The 23,741-nt window shown below is 41.4% G+C and overlaps 1 protein-coding gene and 1 pseudogene across 1 annotated transcript in view; one reads left to right on the top strand and one right to left on the bottom strand.

The window, feature by feature from the left end:
• Positions 1-23,741, bottom strand: part of MRPL48 (mitochondrial ribosomal protein L48) — a 62,672-nt gene that overhangs the window by 36,207 nt on the left and 2,724 nt on the right. The window contains exons 2-4 of the mRNA XM_067751682.1: positions 13,019-13,186; positions 2,939-2,991; positions 1,897-1,934 (exon numbers count right to left, since the gene is read on the bottom strand). Coding sequence (XP_067607783.1) covers positions 1,897-1,934; positions 2,939-2,991; positions 13,019-13,186 — 259 coding nt within the window. The remainder of the gene's footprint in view (positions 1-1,896; positions 1,935-2,938; positions 2,992-13,018; positions 13,187-23,741) is intronic.
• Positions 168-600, top strand: LOC137231319 (large ribosomal subunit protein eL13 pseudogene; annotated as a pseudogene).

Genomic DNA, 23,741 nt, shown 5'->3' with positions numbered 1-23,741 from the left:
GAGCGGCTGGGCCCGTGAGCCATGGCCGCTGAGCCTGCGCGTCCGGAGCCTTTTCTCCGCAATGGGAGAGGCCACGACAGTGAGAGGCCTGCGTACCGCAAAAAAAAAAAAAAAAAGAAAGAAAGCTAACGTGGGTGCGTGCGCCCTCGGGCCACTGCGCCCGGGCCCTAACTCGCTCTCCGTCCTCCCTGCTCCCCAGGCCAGTCGGCCGCACCCATGGCGCCCAGCCGTAATGATATGATCCTGAAGCCCCACTTCCACAAGAACTGGCAGCGGCGCGTGGCCACGTGGTTCAACCAGCCGGCGAGCAAGATCCGCAGGAAGACCTCAGCCCCCAAGAAAGGAGACAGCTCTGCTGCAAAGCTCAAATGGGCCACCCAGCTGACCGGACCAGTCATGCCCATACGGAACATCTACAAGAAGGAGAAGGCCAGAGTCATCACAGAGGAGGAGAAGAACTTCAAAGTCTTCGCCAGTCTCTGCATGGCCCGCACCGATGCCCGGCACTTTGGCATCTGGGCAAAAAGGGCCAAGGAAGCTGCAGAACAGGATGTTGAAAAGAAAAAATAAAGTGCTGTTGGCAGCTTGTTATTAAAAAAAAAAAAAAAAAAGAAAGCTAACATGACAAAATATTAACAACAGTTGAATCTAAGTAATGGGTACAGAAGTGTTCATTATATTATTCTTTTGGGAAAAAATTATTTCTTATAATACTGTAAGGTTCCAAATGGCAAGGATTATATCATCTTAATTTTGTACCCCCAGCACCTAAAACACAGCCTGGTCCTATAAATGTTTGTTGAGAGAATGAATAAATAAAAAGAAGCACATATTTTGAGAAGCTGGGCTTTAGGCCTGGTAGAAGTGGTGATTCTCTACACATTGCCACCATCTTCTGAAATAATTAATGGATGTAAAACTTCTTATGCACTGCATGGCACATACTAGGCACTCAGTAAATGTTAGTTCCCTTCCTTGCTCCCATTCCTTTACTTCTGATACTTATTATTATTTTTTTTTTGGCCACACCACGCGGCTTGCAGGATCTTAGTTCTCTGACCAGGGATCAAACCCGTGCCCCCTACAGTGGAAGTGCGGAGTCCTAACCACTGGACCACCAGGGAATTCCCTGTTTCTCATACTCTTCAGTCAAAAAACAGATGTCATTACTATCCAATGGCTGCTTTGAAATGTGTCACATAATAGACAAAGCAAAATTGGCAAATAATAGGGTTGAAACAGATTGAAATTCATTGAGTTGACCAGACTGAATGAACATTCATTTTGGATAAAATACTGGAAGAAAAGCCTTAGCCTGGTAGATAATGGACATGAAAGACAGGTCTGAAATAGTAGCAATAATAATAATAATAATAACTTCTTTTTTTTAATATTTATTTGGCTGTGTTGGGTCTTAGTTGTGGCATGTGGGATCGCTTTTTAGTTGTGGCATGTGGGATCTAGTTCCCTGACCAGGGATCGAACGTGGGCCCGCTGCATTGGTAGTGTGGAGTCTTAGCCGCTGGACCATCGGGGAAGTCCCAATACTAACTTTTTTTGAGCACTTTATATGTTTTATCTCACTGAATCTTCAAATAATTCACTGTAGTTTGTACTATAATTCTCATTTTTTAAAGTGAGGAAACCAAGCAATGGAGAGGTACTTAAAAGTCACAGAATAGTATGTGGTAGAGTTGGAATCCAAACTTACTACAGAACTCTTGCTCTTAAACCACTACTTTATGTTCTTGCCCTTTGTCCTGTTCCACGTGAGGGGTAGGATTTGGTCCCAGGCACTCTTCTCAAAGATATGTTAGGTATCTTTTTAGACAAAATTATTAGAGTGTTAGAGGGTCACTTAAAGCAGGAAGACTACATCAGGAAATAACTGTTTACCTGCAGAACAGATGGGATTCTCTCCTGAGGTTCTGAACCTAAAAAGAGGAAGAAAGTATGTTGAATACAATTAGATACCCACATCTATTTGCAAAGCTACCAAAACTTGTATGCTCCTCATTAAGGATATATCAATGCTACATATTTCCTTATTTCCTCCTTCTCTTCTTTCCATAAACATTATTAAGTACTTACTATGGGTCAATCTGTTAGGTCCTGAGGATGCAAAAGTAAGTAAAATGTCTCTATCTATGGTCTAGTTGGGAGAGAGATATGTAAACAGATGCGAGCCACAATACAGTGCTGATCCAGAACAAAATCATGTACAAGATTTGGTGGAATACAAAGGAAAGCATGCTCATGAGGGGTGAAACTATTTGAAATGAGTTTTTAAAAATTAAGAACTATTCTCGATTATTGAGCCCCACAGGAAAAGCATTCTAGGCAGAGGTATGAAAGTAGTATATCTGGGGAACAGCAAGCAGGTGGATGTGAGTGGCACTTAAGCAGCAGGGAAGGGGGCAGGGTAAAAGAGGTAATCAGGGGTCAGGTTATGAAAACCTCAAACACTGTGCTAAGGAGTTTTGTCTGTACTTTGTGTGGGCAGTGGGAAGCTCCTGGCAGTTTAATCACAAAAGTGATTTGATCAAGTTTAAGTTTTAGAAAGTTAACCCTGGCAATAGGTGAGCAAAGAATAGGAAGACATGAAACTGAGGGAAGAGGACCAGTGAAGTCGTTCTTGCAATAGCCTTGCATTATTCGAACATATTTCAAAAGCAAGGCTGACAGGATTTATTTAAGAATTAGATGTAGAGTGAGAGAAACAACAGTGTCAAGGATGATTCCAAGGATTTTGTCCTGAGCAACTAGATGAATGGAGTTGTCATTTACTGAGAATGGGGAAGGAGTAAGTTTGCAGGGGAGTTAATGCTTGAGATGCTTAGTAAACATGTAAGTGGAGATGATGAAAGAAGAATGCTGTGTGAACCACCTAGTGGAATGCAAATATTAACTATATTTTTACTGTTATTAATATCCTTACCTCAAGAGGGAAAAGGCTTGCTTAAAAATGGTGTCATTCCTCAGACACAGCGCCTACAGCAAAATAGCCATGTTAGAACAATTGTAAGCATTCACAGATCTCCAAGTACCTCTTCACAAAGAGGCTAGAAACCCACAGTACACAAAACAAAATGGAACCAAAGTCTCTTGTCTAGCAAAGAAACTGCCCTACAGTTAATACCAAACGTGCAGGCAAACCAAGGCCATCTTCTTTCCTATTCTACCCACTAGAGAAAATGCTCGAAAAACAGAAGCCCAACCCCCCCATACTACTTGGATTGCTTTTTTTTCCACCCTATTTCCCCTTTCTAATTTGATTTATATTTTCTTTTTTTTAATACTTATTTATTTATTTTCTTGGCTGCGTCAAGTCTTAGTTACAGCATGTGGGATCTTTCGTTGCAGCATGCGGACTTCTCTCTAGTTGTGGCATGCAGGTTTTCTCTCTCTAGTTGTGGCACACAGGCTCCAGGGTGCATGGGCTCTGTAGTTTGTGGCACATGAGCTCAGTAGTTGTGGCGCATGGGCTTAGTTGCCCCACAGCACGTGGGATCTTAGTTCCCCGATAAGGGATCGAACCTGCGTCCCCTACATTGGAAGGTGGATTCTTTACCACTGGACAACAGGGAAGTCCCTAATTTATATTTTCTAATATCAGTCAACAACTATTATGTATGTGTCAAGCACAGTCGCCATGCAAGGGACTTTCTGAACTCTTCCCTAATTCTCAAAACACTGCAAGGCAATTTTACAGGTGAGGCAAGTGAGGCCCATAGAATTTATATTCCAAGAAATTATAGCTAATAAGTGGCTAAGAGGACTGTTTTACTCCAAAGACTATGCCTCTATTACACCACACTCTCTTAATAATAATAATGATAATAATAATATAGCAACATGAACAAAACAATAATAATGAGAGAAGGCAGTTGCAGTGGCAGCTTCCCCCACTGTTCACAATCTTACCCCCAACAACCCAGTTATTTTAATCTCACTCTGCCCTGCTGGCACCCACTCAAAAGGTCACTGCTATAGGTTTACTAAGAGAGTGCTTAACATAGAGGAGTTCTTTTTATAAAGTAACTAGATAATAAATAATAAATGCCCTTAAGGTCCCATAACACAAAGAGAAAATCCTGTCCACTATGAGGAACAATTTCAGTTCCTTCAACATTTATGTCTTAAAAGCCTATTATGTGTAAAAGCCTTCAGAAACAAAGGAAAGTCTGAAAAACTGTCATAGACAAGAGGAGCCTAAGCAGACATGATGACTAAATGTAATATAATATACTGGATGGGATCCTACCTAGACCAGAAGAAGGACACTGGATTTTAAAAAATGAAAGAAATATGAATAAAGTATGGACTTAATAATAATATGTCAATATCAGTTCATTAATTATGAAAAATGTACCATACTAATGTAAGATAATAACAGGGAAAACTGGATATGAAGTATATGGGAATTCTTTGTACTATCTTTGCAACTTTTCTGTAATTCTAAAACTGTTCTAAATTTTATTTTTTTAAAGCCTATTATGGGGACTTCCCTGGTGGTCCAGTGGGTAGGACTCTGCACTCCCAGTGCAAGGGGCCTGGGTTCGATCCCTGGCTCGGGAACTAGATCCTGCACGCATGCCGCATCTAAGAGTTCACATGGTGCAACTAAGAGTCCACATAACACAACTAGGAAGGCTGCATGCCACAACTAAGAGCCCGCATGCTGCAACTAAGACCCGGCGCAGCCAAAATAAGTAAATAAATAAATAAATATTTTTTTAAATTAAGAAAAAAAAGCCTGGACTTCCCTGGTGGCGCAGTGGTTAAGAATCCGCCTGCCAATGCACGGGACATGGGTTCGATCCCAGGTCCAGGAAGATCCCACACGCCACAGAGCAACTAAGCCCGTGCACCACAACTACCGAGCCTGCACTCTACAGTCTGCGAGCTACAACCACTAAGCCCGCACACCACCACTACTGAAGCCCGTGTGCTCTAGAGCCCATGCGCTGCAACTACTGAGCCCATGTGCTTAGAGCCTGTGCTCCACAACAAGAGAAGTCACCACAACGAGAAGCACACGCACTGCAACGAAGAGTAGCCCCCACTCGCCGCAACTAGAGAGAGCCCACGCGCAGCAACGAAAACCCAACGACGCCAAAAATAAATAAAGTTTTAAGAAATAAAAATAAATTTTTTAAAAAGCCTATTATGTGTCAACTACTGTGATGAATATGAAAGGGACTGTAAAAACAAAATATTGGAAACATTATGCTAAATAAAAGAAGCCAGTCACAAAGGGCCAATATTGTATGACTCCATTTATATGAAATAGCCAGAATAGGAAAATCTATAGAGAAAGAAAGACTAGTGGTTGCCTAGGGCTGGGGGGGTCTGGGGAGCTGGGGATGACAACTCAGGGATATGGGTTTTTTTTCTGGGGTGATGAAAATGTTCTAAAATTGATTGTAGTAATGGTTGCACAACTCTATAGATATTAAAAGCCATTGAATTGTATACTTTAAATGGACAAATTGTATGGTATATGACTTATATCTCAATAAAGCTGTTTTAAAAATGTAAGCACAACCCCTGTCTTATAGGAATTTGAATGGCTGAAGATATGAATACACATTTGTATTAAACAGCTAAGAAATACCACAGTATTATATGATTAAGTCAAAATAGGTGGCACAAACAACAAGCACCTCTGGCAGGGAATCCAGGTGTTGATGGCCAGGAGAAGTTCTTAGCTTTTGGGGTGTTACAGATCAGATATTGCTGATAATCTGCCCCAAATCATGAACCTTCTCCCCAGACAAATAAATATAGACACGAATATACAAAAATTTGCATACTTAGCACAGGGAACTATATTCTTATAATAACCTATAATGGAAAAGAATATGAAAAAGAATCTATATATATAATATGTGTATATATACATATATATATAACTGAATCACTTTGCTGTACACCTGAAACACTGTAAATCAACTCTACTTCAATTTTTTTAAATGTAGCAGGTGGGGACTTCCCTGGTGGTCCAGTGGTTAAGACTCCACGCTCCCAATGCAAGGGGCACGGGTTCGATCCCTGGTCAGGGAACTAAGATCCCGCATGCCGCATGGCGTGGCCCAAAAAAAAAAAATTAAAATGTAGTATGTAGAATCAAATAAATTAAGTAAGTAAGGGGGAAAAAGTTTGCATACTACTTCAAGAGATTCACTGAAACTCTTAACATCACCCATAGGCCACTATGCTAAACCAAGAGATCCTCAAGGGCAAGAGTCATATCATCTTCCTGTTATTTTAGTAAATAAATAAATGATTAGGAAGAAGTGAATGAGTGACAATCATTGCTACCATTTATTACCACCCGCATCTATTTTGCTGAGCACCTACCATGTGTCTAAATCATAATTCCATTACAGGATAAATATTATTATCCCATTTTACAGTTGGGGAAACTGAGATTAAGTAATTTACCCAAAGTCAAACAGCTACTATCAGAACTAGCATAGGATCTTAGGTTTCTCTGACTCCAAAGCCTATAATTTTTCCACTATTCTACACCCTCTCTCCCATAAATGAATGTGTTAGTGTTTAGGAATTTAGGGGGGAAAATGATCAAATTTAGGAAAAGTCTCCCAGAGAATGTGAGGTCATGAAGATTGGGAAGGATATGACTAACAGAAGGAAGGACAAAGTATGCAGACAATCCTAAAAATGACAATTAAATCAGATACTAAAAGACTTTGTAAACATGTGTACAATATGCTTAACCTTTTCTTGGCCAGCATAAAAGACAGAGCAGGCAACTGGGAGCCCCAGGACACAGGAGCTCTGGCTGGCTCTGCCCCCACTGGTCACCATACTAGTGATTGGCTAGTCATTTTCCCCTCTCTGGACTTAGAACAGATGACTCTAACGTCCCTCCAGGTGCAAGATCTATCAACCACGACAAACAGAATAGAAATCAGAGTGAACAGAATGTATTCTTAAATGGGTCACTTCATACAGAAGAGGTATTGGATGGGAAGACAGATCTAGATGAGACTGATTTTTCCTCACTTTAATTGTTCAGATTTCTGAGTCTCCACAATAGCTATGGATTTAATTATCTAAAAGCCAAACCTTTTTAAGGGTTGACAACTGTCTGGAAGACATTCAAAGTGTGGTGTGAACTCTCCCTTTCAGCTCTGGGAAATGTGCTTCCTCTCCCCTGCAATGCTCGGCATCATTTATCAGGACAAAAGTAATCTATTTTGGGACTGTATCCACAAATACTCTCTCCCCGCAGTCAGCAAATGAAGAGCAGCTCCAGCTCCGGACCAAATGGAAGAGAAGGCCAGTGACTCTACTGAATGAATGAATGAGGACAGAGCTGTTGCAGTGGGTTGCAAAAATACTTGTCCCATGAGCTCGGGAGTCAGGAACCAGAAAAGGACTACACAGCTACTTAAGAACTGAAGTCACGGGGCAAAATCTATGGTGTGTGAGTAACTTCAGACAACAGAGCCCTGGGGTGGATGGTGACAGAAGTGGGTAAGGGGCCCATGAGACAAGCAACTGTCTTATGAATATTAACAGAATATATTTGTATATCAACAAATATTATTTAAAATAGCATTGTTACTATCACTTATTGAGTACATCCTTTGTGCTAAGCACTCTGCTCAATCTTTACACCAATCCTCTAATAGAGGCATTGAAATAATTGCCTCTATTTATAGAGGAAAAAACAGAGGCTTAGGTAAATTGCCTAAAGTTATAGGTTTGGTAAGAGGTGCCAAGAATTCAAACCAAATCTGACTCTAAAACCCATGTTTTCCATTCTGCCATACTACCTCTCAAAAGAACAATACCAATTTAATAGCAGCGAAATTCATATAATAATGATAATAATAATAGCCTAAATAATCCTACCATTTGTTGAGAACCTGCTTTATGCCAAATATTATTGGCATTAACCCTCACAACCATTCTGTGAAGTAGATATTTCTACCCCCATTTCACTGTAAGGAAACCAAAGCTCAGAAATGTTAATTAATATGTCTGATGCACACAGCTAATAAGTGGTATTCAAGCTGACCTTTTCCTAAGTTCTTTCGAAATTGATTGCTTGTAATTTTTTCTTTGGCCATTCTCTTCTGAATGTGTTTAATATGGTGACTATCAAAGCCTGTCTTTGCACTGAGTCTTTACCGCAGTTAGGAACACAGGTTATAGATTCACACAGACCTGGGTTTGAATATCAGCTCCTCCACGTTACTAGCTGTATGATCTTTCGCAAGTCACTTAAGAAATACTTGGGGCTTCCCTGGTGGCGCAGAGGTTGAGAGTCCGCCTGCCAATGCAGGGGACACAGGTTCGTGTCCCGGTCCGGGAAGATCCCACATGCCGCGGAGCGGCTGGGCCCGTGAGCCATGGCTGCTGAGCCTGCGCGTCCAGAGCCGGCGCTCCGCAACGGGAGAGGCCACAACAGTGAGAGGCCCGCGTACCGCAAAAAAAAAAAAAAAAGAAAAAAAGAAAAGAAATACTTGGCCTCACATGCTATATCATTTCATTTATATGAAATGACCAGAACAGACAAATCCATAGAGACATAAAGTAGATGAGTCGTTACCAGGGGGTGGGCAGAGGGGGGAATTGAGGAGTAAATGCTTATGGGTACAACGTTTCTTTTTAGAATGATGAAAATGTTCTGGAATTAGTGATGATGGCTGAACAACTTTATGAATATACTAAAAACCACTAAATTATCCACTTTAAAAGGGTAAATATCATGGTACGTGAATTATATCTCGATTTTAAAAAGAAAGAAAGAGAGAGAGATTGAGAGGAAGGGAGGAAGAAAGGAATATCTGGCCTCACACCATATTGCTGGATGGCACTTCTAGGCCACAGCTGAGCTCTGTTAAGCCCAATTCCCTACCTTCCTCCAGGACTAAAATGTTTCAAAACAACTGTGGTCACTGAAATGTAAGCCCAATCCCCTACCATCTCCCCAACATCCCCATACTTCTCCTCACACTCTCCCTTGATACAAGCTCCCTTGCTTCTCTCCCTTCCAATTTCCTCTGGGCCCTCTGGAACTCCAAACGTGTTCTCATTTCAGGGCCTTCGCACATGCTCTCCCAGTCTAAATTCTATTATTCTTTAAGTCTTAGTCATGTAACATCACCAAGAAAACTTTCTTGACTGCTCAGACTTATTTGAATTCTGCTGTTATACACACCATATAGCACACAGAATCTTTTTTTTGAGGCATTTATCACAATTAGTTAAGTAATTATACTTTTTTATTGAAGTATAGTTGATTTACAATATTGTGCTAGTTTCAGGTATACAGCAAAAGGTAGTTATATGTTTAATTAGTCTATTTTGCTGGAAATATAAGCTCCTTGAAGACAGGAACTACTACATCCCAGCATCTAGCATACTCTCTGGCACATAGCAAGTGCACAATAAATATTTGCTGATCAAATTAGTAAATCTCTCCAAACCTCACTTCCTTATCTCTAAACAGGTTATAAAGCAACTCATATAATAAGAACCTGCTGTATAAAAAAATAAGTTAAATAAAAAAAACTCATAGAGTTGTTGATACTATTAAATTAGATATTATATGAAAAGGACTTAGCAAGTGCAAGGCACATTGTTAACGGTCAAATTGGGAGCAGTGACAATAACTGTGGTGATTGTTCAGTTCCTCATTTATTAAACAATATGTACTTTAGTATGTGACAAGTGCTGAAGATAAAACCATGAACAAAATAGAGAAATGTCCCTGTCCTCCAGAACTTACAGTCTAGTAGCGACCAGGAAATAGCCAACTTCTTAACCATTTTGCTCGGCTTTTGGACTCCCTGCCCTGCTAGGCCCTCTGAAATTTCTGTCCTGTTTCATATCTTCTTATGTCCTCCTAATTCATGTCTGTTGATTTGTCATTTTTTTCAATCCTCACTGCTATTTGTTCATATGAACTCTGCTCCACGTTAGCCTTCAGTGTTTCATTTGAAAACATCTTACTATGTGATCAGTCCCCAAGGTTGCTCCCTCTGGACTGGTAAGGCTAGCATATCTTTTGTGATCACCACCACTCCCCTAATCATATCCTTGTGGTTCAAGGGTATGGTAATCCCCGAAAAGAATGGTAATCTGAGGGTGAGTGACATCCAGACCTGAGCTTGACACTCCAACACCATCCATTTTCTCTGCAAAGTAACTCAGCAGGTGAGTCACTACCAATTTCCTGTGCATGTTGACTTCCACAGGCACCATCCTTCCATCTTGATCAAACAATGTTTTCTGAAGTCTGATGACTATCAGCATTAGTGTCTTAATTGGATCAATGCTGCTTTACTACTTCTGTTAACCTAAAGAGGTATGTGATCCCACCCAGTTTTATTCCAGTAAAGCTGAGCTTCTCACTCATCTAAAATTTGAGATGATTTCTTAGGGTCCCAGGCACTGAGCTAAGAGTTTGAAGTTCTAGTCCCAGCTCTACTGTGTACTTACCACATAATGTCAACATTTTTTCATTCACTTATTCATTCAATATTTATCAGGTCAAGTACACTGTAGGCTGCATATATACAGACATGAAGAAAATACAGTTGCCTACCCTCAATCTTTCTTTTTTCTTTAATTTTTTATTTTATTTTAATTTATTTATTTTTGGTTGCATTGGGTCTTCGTTGCTGCATGCAGGCTTTCTCTAGTTGCGGCGAGTGGGGGCTACTTTTTGTTGTGGTGCGTGGGTTTCTCATTGCGGTGGCTTCTCTTGTTGCAGAGCATGGGCTCTAGGAGCACAGGCTTCAGTAGTTGTGGCATGTGGGCTCAGTAGTTGTGGCTCGCAGGCTCTAGAGCGCAGGCTCAGTAGTTGCGGCGCACAGGCTTAGTCGCTCCACGGCATGTGGGATCTTCCCGGAGCAGGGCTCGAACCCGTGTCCCCTGGATTGGCAGGCGGATTCTAACTACTGGGCCACCAGGGAAGTCCCTACCCTCAATCTTGCTAATGAGGAAAGTAGATGTGCAAATTATTTATTACACTGAAATGAGATCAGTATAATGGGCTGCACAGGTCACAAAGAAGGGAAGGACTGACAACTGGGAAGGTCAAGGAAGGTTTTCATTCCTCATTTCACAGATGAGAGAAACCAAGATTATTATCAAATTAGGGAGATGCAAAATACTCAGAAGAGGAAAGGCAGTGGGGTTTTAGGAGGGGTAGAAAATCTAGGCTCCAGTTCAGCACTACCACAAAAGAGACTGTTGACCTATAAGCAAGGCATTCGTTCATTCAGGCATTTGGTAAAGAATTTGAGAACCTATTATGTACCAGACACTGCACCAGTAGCTTCCACCTCCTTATCTGTTGTGTCTGCCAGGATTATCTCATATCATGAAGCTCAAATAAAATTATGGAAATGAAAGCAGTTTATTAACTATAGAATAATATCAATATTCCTATTTGTATAGTCCTTCACACTTAGAAAATACTCTTACATTATCTTCTATAATCTTTACAACGATTCCATATGATGGGCACCATTATCAGCATTTACAGATAAGAAACTGAAGCACAGCGAGGTCAAATAACCTGCCTAAGGTCACACAGCTAGCAAGAGATAGAACACAGGTCTGATGCAAATCCCATGTGTTTTCCTTATAAATGTAAAGCATTAACTAACACTTCCAGACAGGCTGAGACAAGGATGGTCACAGGACTGCATATGATTAGATGCCAAAAGATAATACCAGCTAAGAGTTCAAAAAATAAACAAGCACTTTGGCTGGAATGGTCTGAAAGCTTTTAAGGAAAAGATGAGACCTGAGCTGGGCCTTGAACCATGGAGCATTTGGATAGGTGGTGAAAAAGGTGAGGGCATTCCAAGTGAGAAAGCTCCACAAGATCAAAGATTAGGAATTCAGTATTTGGTAAGTAAAGAAGAGACTACCTGGCCAAAGCAATAGGGCAGAACGGAAGAGTGAAGTCAGTAACAAAGGAGTCTGGAAGGGAACAGTGGCATCAGACCCAGACGGGCCCTATATGCCCTTGTATCTTTAGGTGATAGCCTATGACAGATTTCCATGGGCTCTTCAGGAGTATAGAATGGCCAAAAACAGTATTCCCTGAACAATGATCCCTCCCTTTCAGCATTTCTCAGAATCAAGGCTCTTAGAGCAGGAGCATGGAGCCACCAATCTGACCATCTTTAACAGTTAAATTTTAAAACTTTGATTTTTTTCTATTATCTTTTCACCAGATGTAGTTAAATTCTCACAATTTGGCTAAAGTGAACAACAGAGAGTTACTTCATTAAGGATGAAGTGAGGTTTGGGATCTTAAGGAAACAAACCTAGAGACATTCAGGGGCTGCCCCAAAGTTAGGACCAGTAGATCCATGAGCAGCAATGATCATGCTGTGTATCATGGAGTACAGTCTCCAAATTAATGCCTTGAATAAAATTTTAACATGAATTGCTAAAAAAAAAAAAGGTCATTATTCTAAGCAGCATGGTACAACTGAAAAAGCACAGCTGAAATCTGTTAAGAGAACAAGGGAAAGTCAAGGAATGCTTTACGTGGTTCACACGGTTTTACTGCAGTCACGTAATTAAGGTTTTGTAAGTAAAAATATTTTTTTATTATTACCCTTCCCTTGTCACCAAGTAGCCTCACATCCCAATCTGTTCAGCGAGTCAAAACGGTATTCTTAGAAAAAAATCTGGAAGCTGATGACCTAAAGCAAAAATAAAATGACCTGCTCAAGGTCGTACATATTATTTGGACCTATTCCGCTGTGATTCCCATTGCGGGGCTCCGGCCAATGCGAGGCGAGGGGGCGTGGCGCGCGGGTTAACGCCCCGGGAGCAGACGACTAAGCGCAACCCTTTGACAAGGCGCCGCACGTGCTTCTGGGAAGAGCCTTGTTCTCTCCCAAGTCTCTTACCCGGATGTCTGCAGCAGCGTGAGAGCCCTGCGGCCACCTCGCAGCTCAGCTCTTTTCACCACCTCCCCCGCGCCCAGCGTGCGTGGAACCTACGTTACCTTTCCCAGAGCTCCATTCATCCTTTGCTGCTGCGCGGCCTGTAATTGTGCCAGCTGAAGATCGGCCCAAGAAGCCGCGACCGCTGGGCGTCCGAAAACACTGACGGAACGGCCTCGATCCGGTCCGGTAACAATATCCGACCGAGACTCACTCAACTCCCGCAGCACCTTGGTTCCGGCAGCTTCTGAGACTCAGTGTCTAGAAATCGCCCACTACAGCTCAAGTGTCACCATCACTGCGAATTCTCCGGACAGAATGAATTGCCTGTGTTGCCCCAATTCTTTACACACAATTCTGCTATTTCATCTGCCATACTATGTATTATTTGTTACTTTCTCTTTCCCGTGTTTGATTGCGAGTTCCTCAGGGACTGAAATTCTGCCTGATTAATTCATTCCAGCGTCTAGCACTGGACGTGGAGATCTGACTTCTAACCTCTATTTAAAAGCTGAGTGACCCTAAGTGAGCCTTTCTGACATTCAGTTGCCTCATAATAATTGATAATAACTATTTTTTATTGAGTGACCACTATGTACAGCGCATTATGCTCAGAGCATCACTTTACTCCTCATAACAAGCCTGTTAGATATTATCACTGGATTTTACATGTAAGGATATTGCAGGAGGTTAAGAGACTTGTCTAGGGCCAACCGACAGAGGCAGAGCTGAGTTTCAAACTGTCTCATTTATACAAAGTGTTTTCCCTCTGACATACCCTTTCTCACATGAGATAATGTCACAGCACACATTCATTTACTTATTTTACACATATCAACCATTTACTTAGCATGACTTTGTGCCAATCCTTTGAAACTTGGGAAGACAGAGATGAATATTTACATGGTCCCTGCCCTTAAGTGGCTCATAGAGGATTGCATCAAACTAAAAGTTTTTCTGTGCAGCAAAGGAAACAATCAGCGAGTGAAGGGACAACCTATGCAATGGGAGAAAATGTTTGCAAATCATTCATCTGTTAAGGAGTTAATATCTAAAATACATAAGGAACTCAACTTGATAGCAAGAAAACAACCTGATTTAAAATTTGGCAAAGGATCTAAACAGACATTTCTCAGAAGACATACAAATGGTCAATAGGTATATGAAGAGACGCTCAACATCACCAATCATCAGGGAAATGCAAATCATAACCACAAAATATCATCTCACACCTGTTAGAATGGCAATTATCAAAAAGACAGAAGATAACAAGTGCTGGTGAGGATGTGGAGAAAAGGGAATCCTTGCACACTGCTGGTGGGAATGTAAATTTATACAGCCACTATCAAAAACAGTATAAACAGTATATGTATAATGGAATATTACAACAGCATTTAAAAAGAAGGAAATCCTACCATTTGTGACAACATGGATGAACGTGGAGAACATGATGCTAAATGAAACAAGCCAGGCACAGAAAGACAAATACTCCACGATCTCACCTATGTGGAACATAAAATAGTCAAACTCATAGAAGCAGAGTATGGAATGGTGGTTACCAGGGGTTGGGGCAGTGGGGGTGAAGGGGAGAGATGAAGAGATGTTAGTCAAAGGTACAAATGTCCAGTTATGCAGGATAAATAAATCTAGAGATCTAATGTACTGCATGATTATAGTTAATAACACCATATTGAACACTGGAAATAGCCTAAGAGAGTAGATTTCAGGTGCTCTCATCACGCAAAAAGCTAACTATGTGAGGAAATGGTATATTAACTAGCTTGACTGTAGTAATCATTTCACTAGGTATATGTATATCAAATCATCATATTTTACACTTTAAATATATACAATTTTTAAGTGGCTCATAGAGATTAGTAAGGAGGCCAAGTTGTAAACAATTATAAAGCAATGAGGAATTCCAGTTACAGAGATATACATATAAACTCTGTATGAAGGGAGTGCATGGTTACAAAGTCAACATCAAGTGAAATAACAAATATGCAGTTATTTTTATTGTTGCTGTTATTATTGCTGCTGCTACTGTTTTTGTTATTATTTTTGTACTTAGCAAGGAAAAGGTGTAAAAACTGGTAAATATGAATAGGTCTTCAGTAACAGGGAGTTTCCTTTGTTGTCAGAAACCCTGCCAAGTTACCTTGTCCTATTGCTTTATCAATCCTTCCTATGATGAAATTCCAAGGAGCTACAAAGGGCTGTGTAGGTAAATCTACGTCCCCCAGAGGTAGCCCTTAACCCCTGTGGAGAAGAGTTGCTAAGAGACCACCTAAAGAGACAAATTCACAGTTAAATGATGCACTGAACATAATGCATTGCACATAGCGGCCACTCAAATAAAAAATAGTTATTATCGGGCTTCCCTGGTGGCGCAGTGGTTGAGAGTCCGCCTGCCGATGCAGAGGACACGAGTTCGTGCCCCGGTCCGGGAAGATCCCACATGCCACGGAGTGGCTAGGCCTGTGAGCCATGGCTGCTGAGCCTGCGCGTCCAGAGCCTGTGCTCCGCAACGGGAGAGGCCACAACAGTGAGAGGCCCGCATACCGCAAAAAGAAAAAAAGTTATTATAAAACATTGGCTATATTCCATGTGCTGTACAATATATCCTTGAAGCTTATTTATTTTACACATAGTAGTTTGTACCTCTTAATCCCCTGCTTCTATTTTGTCTCTCCTCCCTTTCCTCTCCCCATAGTTTTTTCTCTATATCTGTGAGTCTGTTTCTGTTTTGTTATATTCATTAGTTTGTTTTATTTTTTGTATTCCACATATAAGTGATTACATACAGTATTTGTCTTTCTCTGTCTGACTTACTTCACTAAGCACAGTACCCTCCAGGTCCATCCATGTTGTTGCAAATGGCAAAATTTCATTATTTTGGGGACTTTCCTGGTGCAGGAAAGTTAAGAATCCGCCTGCCAATGCAGGGAACATGGGTTCGTGCCCCAGTCCGGGAAGATCCCACATGCCGCGGAGCGGCTGGGTCCGTGAGCCATGGCCGCTGAGCCTGCGCGTCCGGAGCCTGTGCTCCGCAACGGGAGAGGCCACAACAGTGAGAGGCCCGCGTACCTCAAAAAAATTAAAAAAAATTTTTAAATAGTTATTATCAATTTTTATGAGGCAATTGAATGTTGGAAAATTCACTTAGGGTCAATCAGCTTTTACATCGAGGTTAGAAGTCGGGTCTACACATCTTGTGCCAGATGCTGGAATGAATTAATCAGACAGGATGTCAGTCCTTGAGGAACTCACAATCAAACATGGGAAAGAGAAAGTAACAAATAATTAATACATAGTATGGCAGATGAAATAGCAGAATTGTGTGTAAAGTATTGGGGGCAGCACAGAGATGGCAATTCATTCTTCCTGGGGAAATAGCAGACAAGTCATAGCTCCACCACAGGTTATTGTCTGCATTGGTATCTAAAAGCTGTTGGGATTTTTAGAAGTGATTTTTTTTTTAATAAATTTATTTGTTTACTTTTGGCTGCGTTGGGTCTTCATTGCTTGCTGTGTGCGGGCTTTCTCTAGTTGCGGCGAGCGGGGGCTACTCTTCGTTGCGGTGTGCGGGCTTCTCATTGTGGTGGCTTCTCGTTGCGGAGCATGGGCTCTAGGCGCACGGGCTTCAGTAGTTGTGGCACGTGGGCTCAGTAGTTGTGGCGCACGGGCTTTGTTGCTCCGCGGTATGTGGGGTCTTCCCGGACCAGGGATCAAACCAGCGTCCCCTGCATTGGCAGGCGGATTCTTAACCACTGTGCCACCAGGGAAGTCCCAGAAGTGAATTTTTAAATCGAAAAAACAAAACAAAACAAAACACTTCAAGTTCTTAGTGTGTCAGGTCAGATCTTTTCAGGTTATTCTCCCAATAACCCTGTGAAGCTGGGGATCATTATACTTATTTCATAGATGAGGAGCAGAGGCACAAAGAAGTTACCTAGTTAACATAAGGCACACTGTAAGCGATGAGCTGGCTAATTTCAACACCTGTGCTCCTTCGGCTCCATAGGACTGCAAATACAGGTTTCCAAAAGGACAGGTTGGCTAAGCCAGAGAGTTTTTTCCTTGTCTAGTCCAGGTAAATGCTATCTGGTAAGATACAAATCCATCTTTGTGTTGTTCCTACACTCTGAGGAGGGAGGAAGCTGAAGGGAAGAGGTAAAAAGAAGGGGACAATTAGTTCTATGTATCGAAGTAAAAGGCTTCCCTTTTACACTAGAATACTTTAAAAGGTCAGGAATCAAGGACCCAAAAGGGAGGTGAAATCAGCATACATGGATGTAAAGATACCTTAGCAATATCTATTAATGTATTGGAATCTATATTTTTGTTGCCAAGCTTTGTTGATTATGTCATGAGTTATGAAGGTATATGAGCTTACTGAACTTCCCAGAAGGACACTTTCATACAGATATCAGATACCCTTCCCTATCCATTATTTTGTAGCTTCTCTGACTTATTTTGTCTCCAGACTCTAAAAACTAAAACTCTCTTGGGGATACCAGGCATACCTCAACACAGGCTACTTTCCAGGTACTAAGGCTCCTACCTTCTTGCTTCATCCTTCTATAGACTTGTCTTTGTATCTCCAGTATCTACTCCAGGGCCTGAACCATGGTAATATGCATCTGGTGAACAGATTGAAATCTTCCTCTTCTTCTAGCTCTTTTTTCTCCTACCTCTAACCCATCTCTACAATGGCATTTCTGTCTGCACTTTCACAAGTGGCATAGTAGAGACATAAGCAGACATAAGGATGAGAGAATATGTATTGAATCCAATCCTGCTTCTGCCATTTACTCACTATGTGGTTTTGAAAAAGAGGGAGTGATGAATGTCTGGGGAACTTCAAGTTTGGCTGAAATGTAGACATAGAGAAAAAATGGTGAGAGGAAGATCAGAGGAGACTAGAGAGGAAGAACAGAGTCACATCAGTAAATCCTAGGCCAAAGGGTTGGGGAAGCTTTGACCAGTCAGGAGCCAGTGAAGAGTGGAATAGTGGAGGAGAGAATGAAGCCAGCAAGTCCAGCCAGAAGACTAAGGGAGGAATTTTTTAAACTGGATTCCCAGTTTATTATAAAAGGATATGATAAAGACTATAGATGAACACCCAGATGGAAGAGATGCATAGGGCAAAGTATGGGGAAAGGAGGAGGAGGTTCCATACTTTCTCTGAGCATACCACTCTCCCCAAATCTTCAGGTGCTCATCAACCTGCAAGCTCCCTAAGGGAGTAATATAAGAGAGAAGAAGGAAGGCCTAAATTAAGGCACTGATAGAGATGGAGAGGAATTAATATAAGTGATGTTAAGGAGGTATAATGACCAGGAATGGTGCCTGATTAGATGTGGGCAGTAAGGGATATTCTGAGTTATATCCTGGGATGAGTACCGAGTACCCGTCTACAAATAGGTGGCAGAGAAGCCAGTTTCCCATTCTCCCAGGCATATGATATGCTGCTTCCCCTCTCTTTATTTTCTAAAAGCCTCTTGGGCCATCAGCCTAGAGTAGGAAATAGATTGAGGCTCAACAAATCCCTTGTGACCTCCCCATTGGGAGAAATAGAAGAAAAGGGATGAAACATTTGAATGCCACCTGTAAGAGCTGCCTGAAGTAAATCCTTTAGGCCTAAATTCTGGATAGTTTTGCCTTCATGATGCGGGGATACTGGAGGGGAGGCAGCTAAGACAGTAGGGCTAAGGAAGAGGTAACCAAATAGTAAATTATGATCACTTCACTTTTAAAATGATTTGACAAATCCCTCTCTCCCTCTCCTCCAAGCCATTCTTAATGCTGCCATCAGAGTGATATTTCTAATCACAAATATGACCATGTCACTTCACTTCCCTGCCCAAGGACGTTTAATGCTCCCCACACACTACCTGTAGCAGTGCTGCCCAACAGAACTTTCTGCAAATATGTAAATGTTCTATTATCTGCTCTGTCCAGTATGGTAGCTACCAACCACCTATGGCAATTGAGTACTTGAAATGTGACTAGTGCAACCTAGAAATTGGATTTTAATTTAATTTTAATTAAAATGTAAATAGCAACATATGGCTAGTGGCTCCCTAGAGTAGCCTATAGTATTAAGTCCAAACTCCTGGATACAACATACCAAGTCCTTCACTCTGTAGAACTTGTCTACCTATCTAGCCTCATTGCCACCCTTTTCAACACAAATATTACTCCCCAGTCAACATAAATTCCTGTAATTCTTCAACCATGATATACTCTCTCACACCTCCTTACCTTTGTACCTGCAATTTTCTCTGCTGAAATGACCTTTCTTTACTCATCCACCTGGAAAACTCCTACTTCTCTTTAAAAGACACAAGTTGAATGTTACCTTTCCTATTTAGCCTCTTGCATGCATTTCACAGGAAGGTATGGTCCCTCCACTATGCTTCTCTGGCCTATTTTTCATGTCCTCAACACAGCATATTGTAACTATTTGCTCACTTGTATGTCTTTCCCACTAGATTGTGGGCATTATTTATTTGTTTATTTGGCTGTGCCGGGTCGTAGTTGCGGCATGCAGGATCTTCATTGCCGAGTGTGGGATCTTCAGTTGCGGCGTGTGGGTTCTTAGTTGTGGCATGTGGAATCTAGTTCCCTGACCTGGTATCGAACCCGGGCCCCCTGTATTGGGAGCTCAGAGTCTTAGCCACTGGACCACCAGGGAAGTCCCAATTGTGAGCATTTTTTAAAGAGTATTCTTTTTTATTCCACCTCAAAGATTAACACAGATAATCAAACCACGTACATGAACATTATGCAGTTTTACCAAAGGTAGGATGATAGGTATGTTTTCTCACTTTGTAGATGACAAAACTAAGGGAAGAAGATAGGTGGCTTGCCTAAGCTTAAACACCTTGTACATGAGAAAAACAGGGTAATGACAATAGATTTTATTAGCTCTGGAAGTCCATTCTTACGGTCAACAACAGCAAAAAGCAAACTGGAGGCTCTGAGATTCTTCCATTGCCAATCCTAAATCTCAAACCAACACTTGGTGAATTGGCATTTACACAACACACATGAATTTGGGCCCCAAGCAACTTAACTGAGGAACTAACAATGAGGTCAGTCTTTTCCCAGATAAGAATGGAGGCTAAATGCACTGAAGCACCAACTTCTTCAGCTTTGTAAATTTCTCCTCCCCCTGAAGACAGATATCTCCCAATCTTGTTTTTTTTTTTTTTTTTTTTTTGCGGTATGCGGGCCTCTCACTGCTGTGGCCTCTCCGTTGTGGAGCACAGGCTCCAGACGCGCAGGCTCAGCGGCCATGGCTCACGGGCCCAGCTGCTCCGCAGCATGCGGGATTTTCCCGGACCGGGGCGCGAACCCGTGTCCCCTGCATCGGCAGGCGGACTCTCAATCACTGCGCCACCAGGGAAGCCCATGTCTCCCAATCTTTGTCCACTTAATGTTATACTTAGTCCTGTGTAGCGCATTCTTAAAGGAATATTCTTCATTTTTCTTTGTAACCCCAGCATTTGGCACAGTTTGTAAAACACAATGAGGTTCCTAAAATGGTAAAAGGAATAATGAATGAGTGAATATTTATAGGTTCCTAGATATAATTATGAATTTTAGATTTTTTTTCCAGATCTTGCACCACACACACACACACACAAAAGCATGGAGAAACTTTTGCCTTTCTGGCTTTATTTTTACAAGCCAGTTGTCTTTAAAAGCTTTTAAAAATATCTGTTCCAGCCCACAGCACAACCACATCTGAGAAAGCTTTAGGGAACAAGAGAGAATAAAGGGAGACCCTTTAAAAGAATATGTTTGATCTCAGGTTAAACTTCCTTTAAAGTAATAATTCTGTGGTACCTATTATAAAAAGTTTCCCAAGGGTGTCAAATAGCTCTAATTTTTGGCTTAAGTGAAAATATATGCATTAAGCTACCTCCAACTGAAAACTATTTTAGCTTCAAGTAGGACTCTTCTGCTTCTATTTTTTGGTATAGTTTTGGTACAAAGAAAATCATACTTGAAAGGGAAAAAAAAAAAAAAGAAGAAGGCCAGAGACGGAAGAGAGCTGGCTACCTAAAAAAAGCCAGAAAGAAATGGTGCTGACTCCCCAGCCTGTACTTTACCAGGAGTTTTCTGCTTGTGCAGGGCTGGGCCAAGTGAGTGGGGATTACCTAACTCCAGAAAGAGGGAGAAAGGATGATGGAAGAGGCTGCAAGAGGGAAGCTCAAGTGGTTAATGAGATCTTAGAAGCCCATAAGAAGAGGGGGGGAGGGTGCAAAGAACCTCTCACCAAGCAGCTACATGTTCAACTCAGTTGAGAATCTTTCTAGAAGCCCAGAACCTGTGTTCAGGTTGGTCCAGCCTGGGCTCCAGCACAGGGATACCGGGAGAGTACCTGCAGCACGAAGGTTCTCCAGCATAGGGATACTGGGGTACTTGGATACCTGAGAGGCCATCCTCTCCCTCCTCCTCCCATCCCTTTCAGGTTGGCCTGCACTAAACCACCTTTTTAATGTACACCATTACTCGACATATGAAAAACTCTTCTTACGGACTAGGAAGAATCCTTTGTGCTGCTGCTGCTCAAGCCCCAGATATCACGTGTGTACTAAAAAACAGAAACAGAAAAGCTGTAATTTCACTCTAGCAACCTACTCAGAGTTGCTAGTGTAATTTTCCTCCCTGGCAGCTTGGCATAGGAGACACAAGTGCAGATTTTACAAAATCATGATGTGGAGGCTGATTTTGAAATAAATTCCTCAGAAGATGGGAATACTTTCTTGACCTACTGAGATAGGAGCTTCTAACCTTCATCTCCAATTAACCTATCCTCCAGTTATCTGACTTTATTTGAATGCCTCCTCCTCTTTACCTCCACATCTACTTCCCAAGATCCACTTTCACTGTCTCTCACCTGAACTATTGTGCTGGCTTCTAATTGATCTACAGCCTTCAGTCTCATCCCCACTCCAGTTTATTTCCAAAAGTTGCCTTCCTGAAGTATATATCATGGAGATCATGATTTAAAAAACAACATTAAAAAACAAACCAAAACCTTCAATAGCTACTTATAGCCTTCCAATTTAACAACATACTCCTTTCCTTGGAATTCATAACTCTCACAATCTATCTCCAATTTACCATTCCAACCACTCCTATTCATATACCCATTGCTTCTATTACACTGATAACTCTGTTCAACCTATTTTCCTATACCTCCCTTTTGGACTTTACCACTTGTATTATAGTTCTTTACAGATGTGTTTGTCTGACCCCCAGATGATGCTCTTTGATTTTAGAATCCCTGTGTGATTCAGCATTGTGTTTCTCTCAGCATCTTTATTGCACGTACATATTGGAGGCACCAGAAAATATCTGTGGACAAACACTGGGCTTGCTGATGTATACTAACATCTTTGCCCCCAAGTTTCCTAATCAAAATATAAATAGTTCTCATGATATGCTACTCCTATTTGAGTCTCTGAGGACTGTTTCTTAAAAATGGGGGGGAGGGCATACTTACTGCAAAATATTTGGAGAAGATAGAAAATTATAAACAAATAGGGCTTCCCTGGTGGCGCAGTGGTTAAGAATCCGCCTGCCAATGCAAGGGACATGGGTGCAAGCCCTGGTCCAGGAAGATCCCACATGCCGCAGAGCAACTAAGCCCGTGCGCCACAACTACTGAGCCTATGCTCTAGAGCCCGCAAGCCACAGCTACTGGAGCCCACACTCCTAGAGCCTGTGCTCCGCAGCAAGAGAAGCTGCTGCAATGAGAAGCCCGCGCGCTGCAATGAAGAGTAGCCCCCGCTCGCCGCAACTAGAGAAAGCCCGCGCACAGCAACGAAGACCCAACGTAGCCAAAAATAAATATAAATAAAATAAATAAATTTATTTTAAAAAACAAACAAAATCAACACTACCCAAAGACAGCCAGTATGGTAACATTTCATTATATTTCTCTTTTATCCATGTATTTTAAAAATAATTTTAATATGGTCTGCATCCAAGGTAGTTTTGTTTCCAGTATATTATAACATAATCTATACCCTAATTTACTAAAAGAACTCATTGCAAATATCATATTGTAGCTGAATAATATTCTATTACAAAAATGTATCATTGGATCCTAAATTGTCTACTATATTATAGATTATACTAAATTTTCATGTTAAAATTATTTCCTAATGATAGCTATCATGAGAAGCAGAATTACTTCCAGATAGATTCATTTTGAGGCTTTTGATATAGTTTGTCAAATTGCTATCACTTTATTTCTCTGTATTTCCTGTTTTACCACACCTCCAGAAACACTGAATATTAATATATTTGAAAACTTTCCAAATTTTGTTAAGTAAAAAATTTCATATCAAAAATCTTTTCAAATTTGATAGAGTATAAATTGCATAGTTTTCATTTTCTGTTGTTAGTATGATTGAAACTTTCCCATGGTTTGTTATACAATTTTATTTCCTTTGTGAATTGCTGGTTACCCATTTATCCTTTGGAGTCTTAATACTTTTTTTTTTTTTTTTTTTTTTTTGCGGTACGTGGGCCTCTCACTGTTGTGGCCTCTCCCATGGCGGAGCGCAGGCTCAGCGGCCATGGCTCACGGGCCCAGCCGCTTCGCGGCATGTGGGATCTTCCTGGACCGGGGCATGAACCCGCGTCCCCTGCATCGGCAGGCGGACTCTCAATCACTGTGCCACCAGGGAAGCCCATGGAGTCTTAATACTTTTATTCCTGTCAATCTCAGCCTTTTATACATACTCTTATCATGTTTTA

The sequence above is a fragment of the Pseudorca crassidens genome, chromosome 9 (genome assembly GCF_039906515.1).
Source record: "Pseudorca crassidens isolate mPseCra1 chromosome 9, mPseCra1.hap1, whole genome shotgun sequence".
NCBI lineage: Eukaryota > Metazoa > Chordata > Mammalia > Artiodactyla > Delphinidae > Pseudorca > Pseudorca crassidens.
The sequence above is the reverse complement of the archived record's forward strand: the minus strand, read 5'-3'. Positions and strand labels throughout refer to the sequence as shown.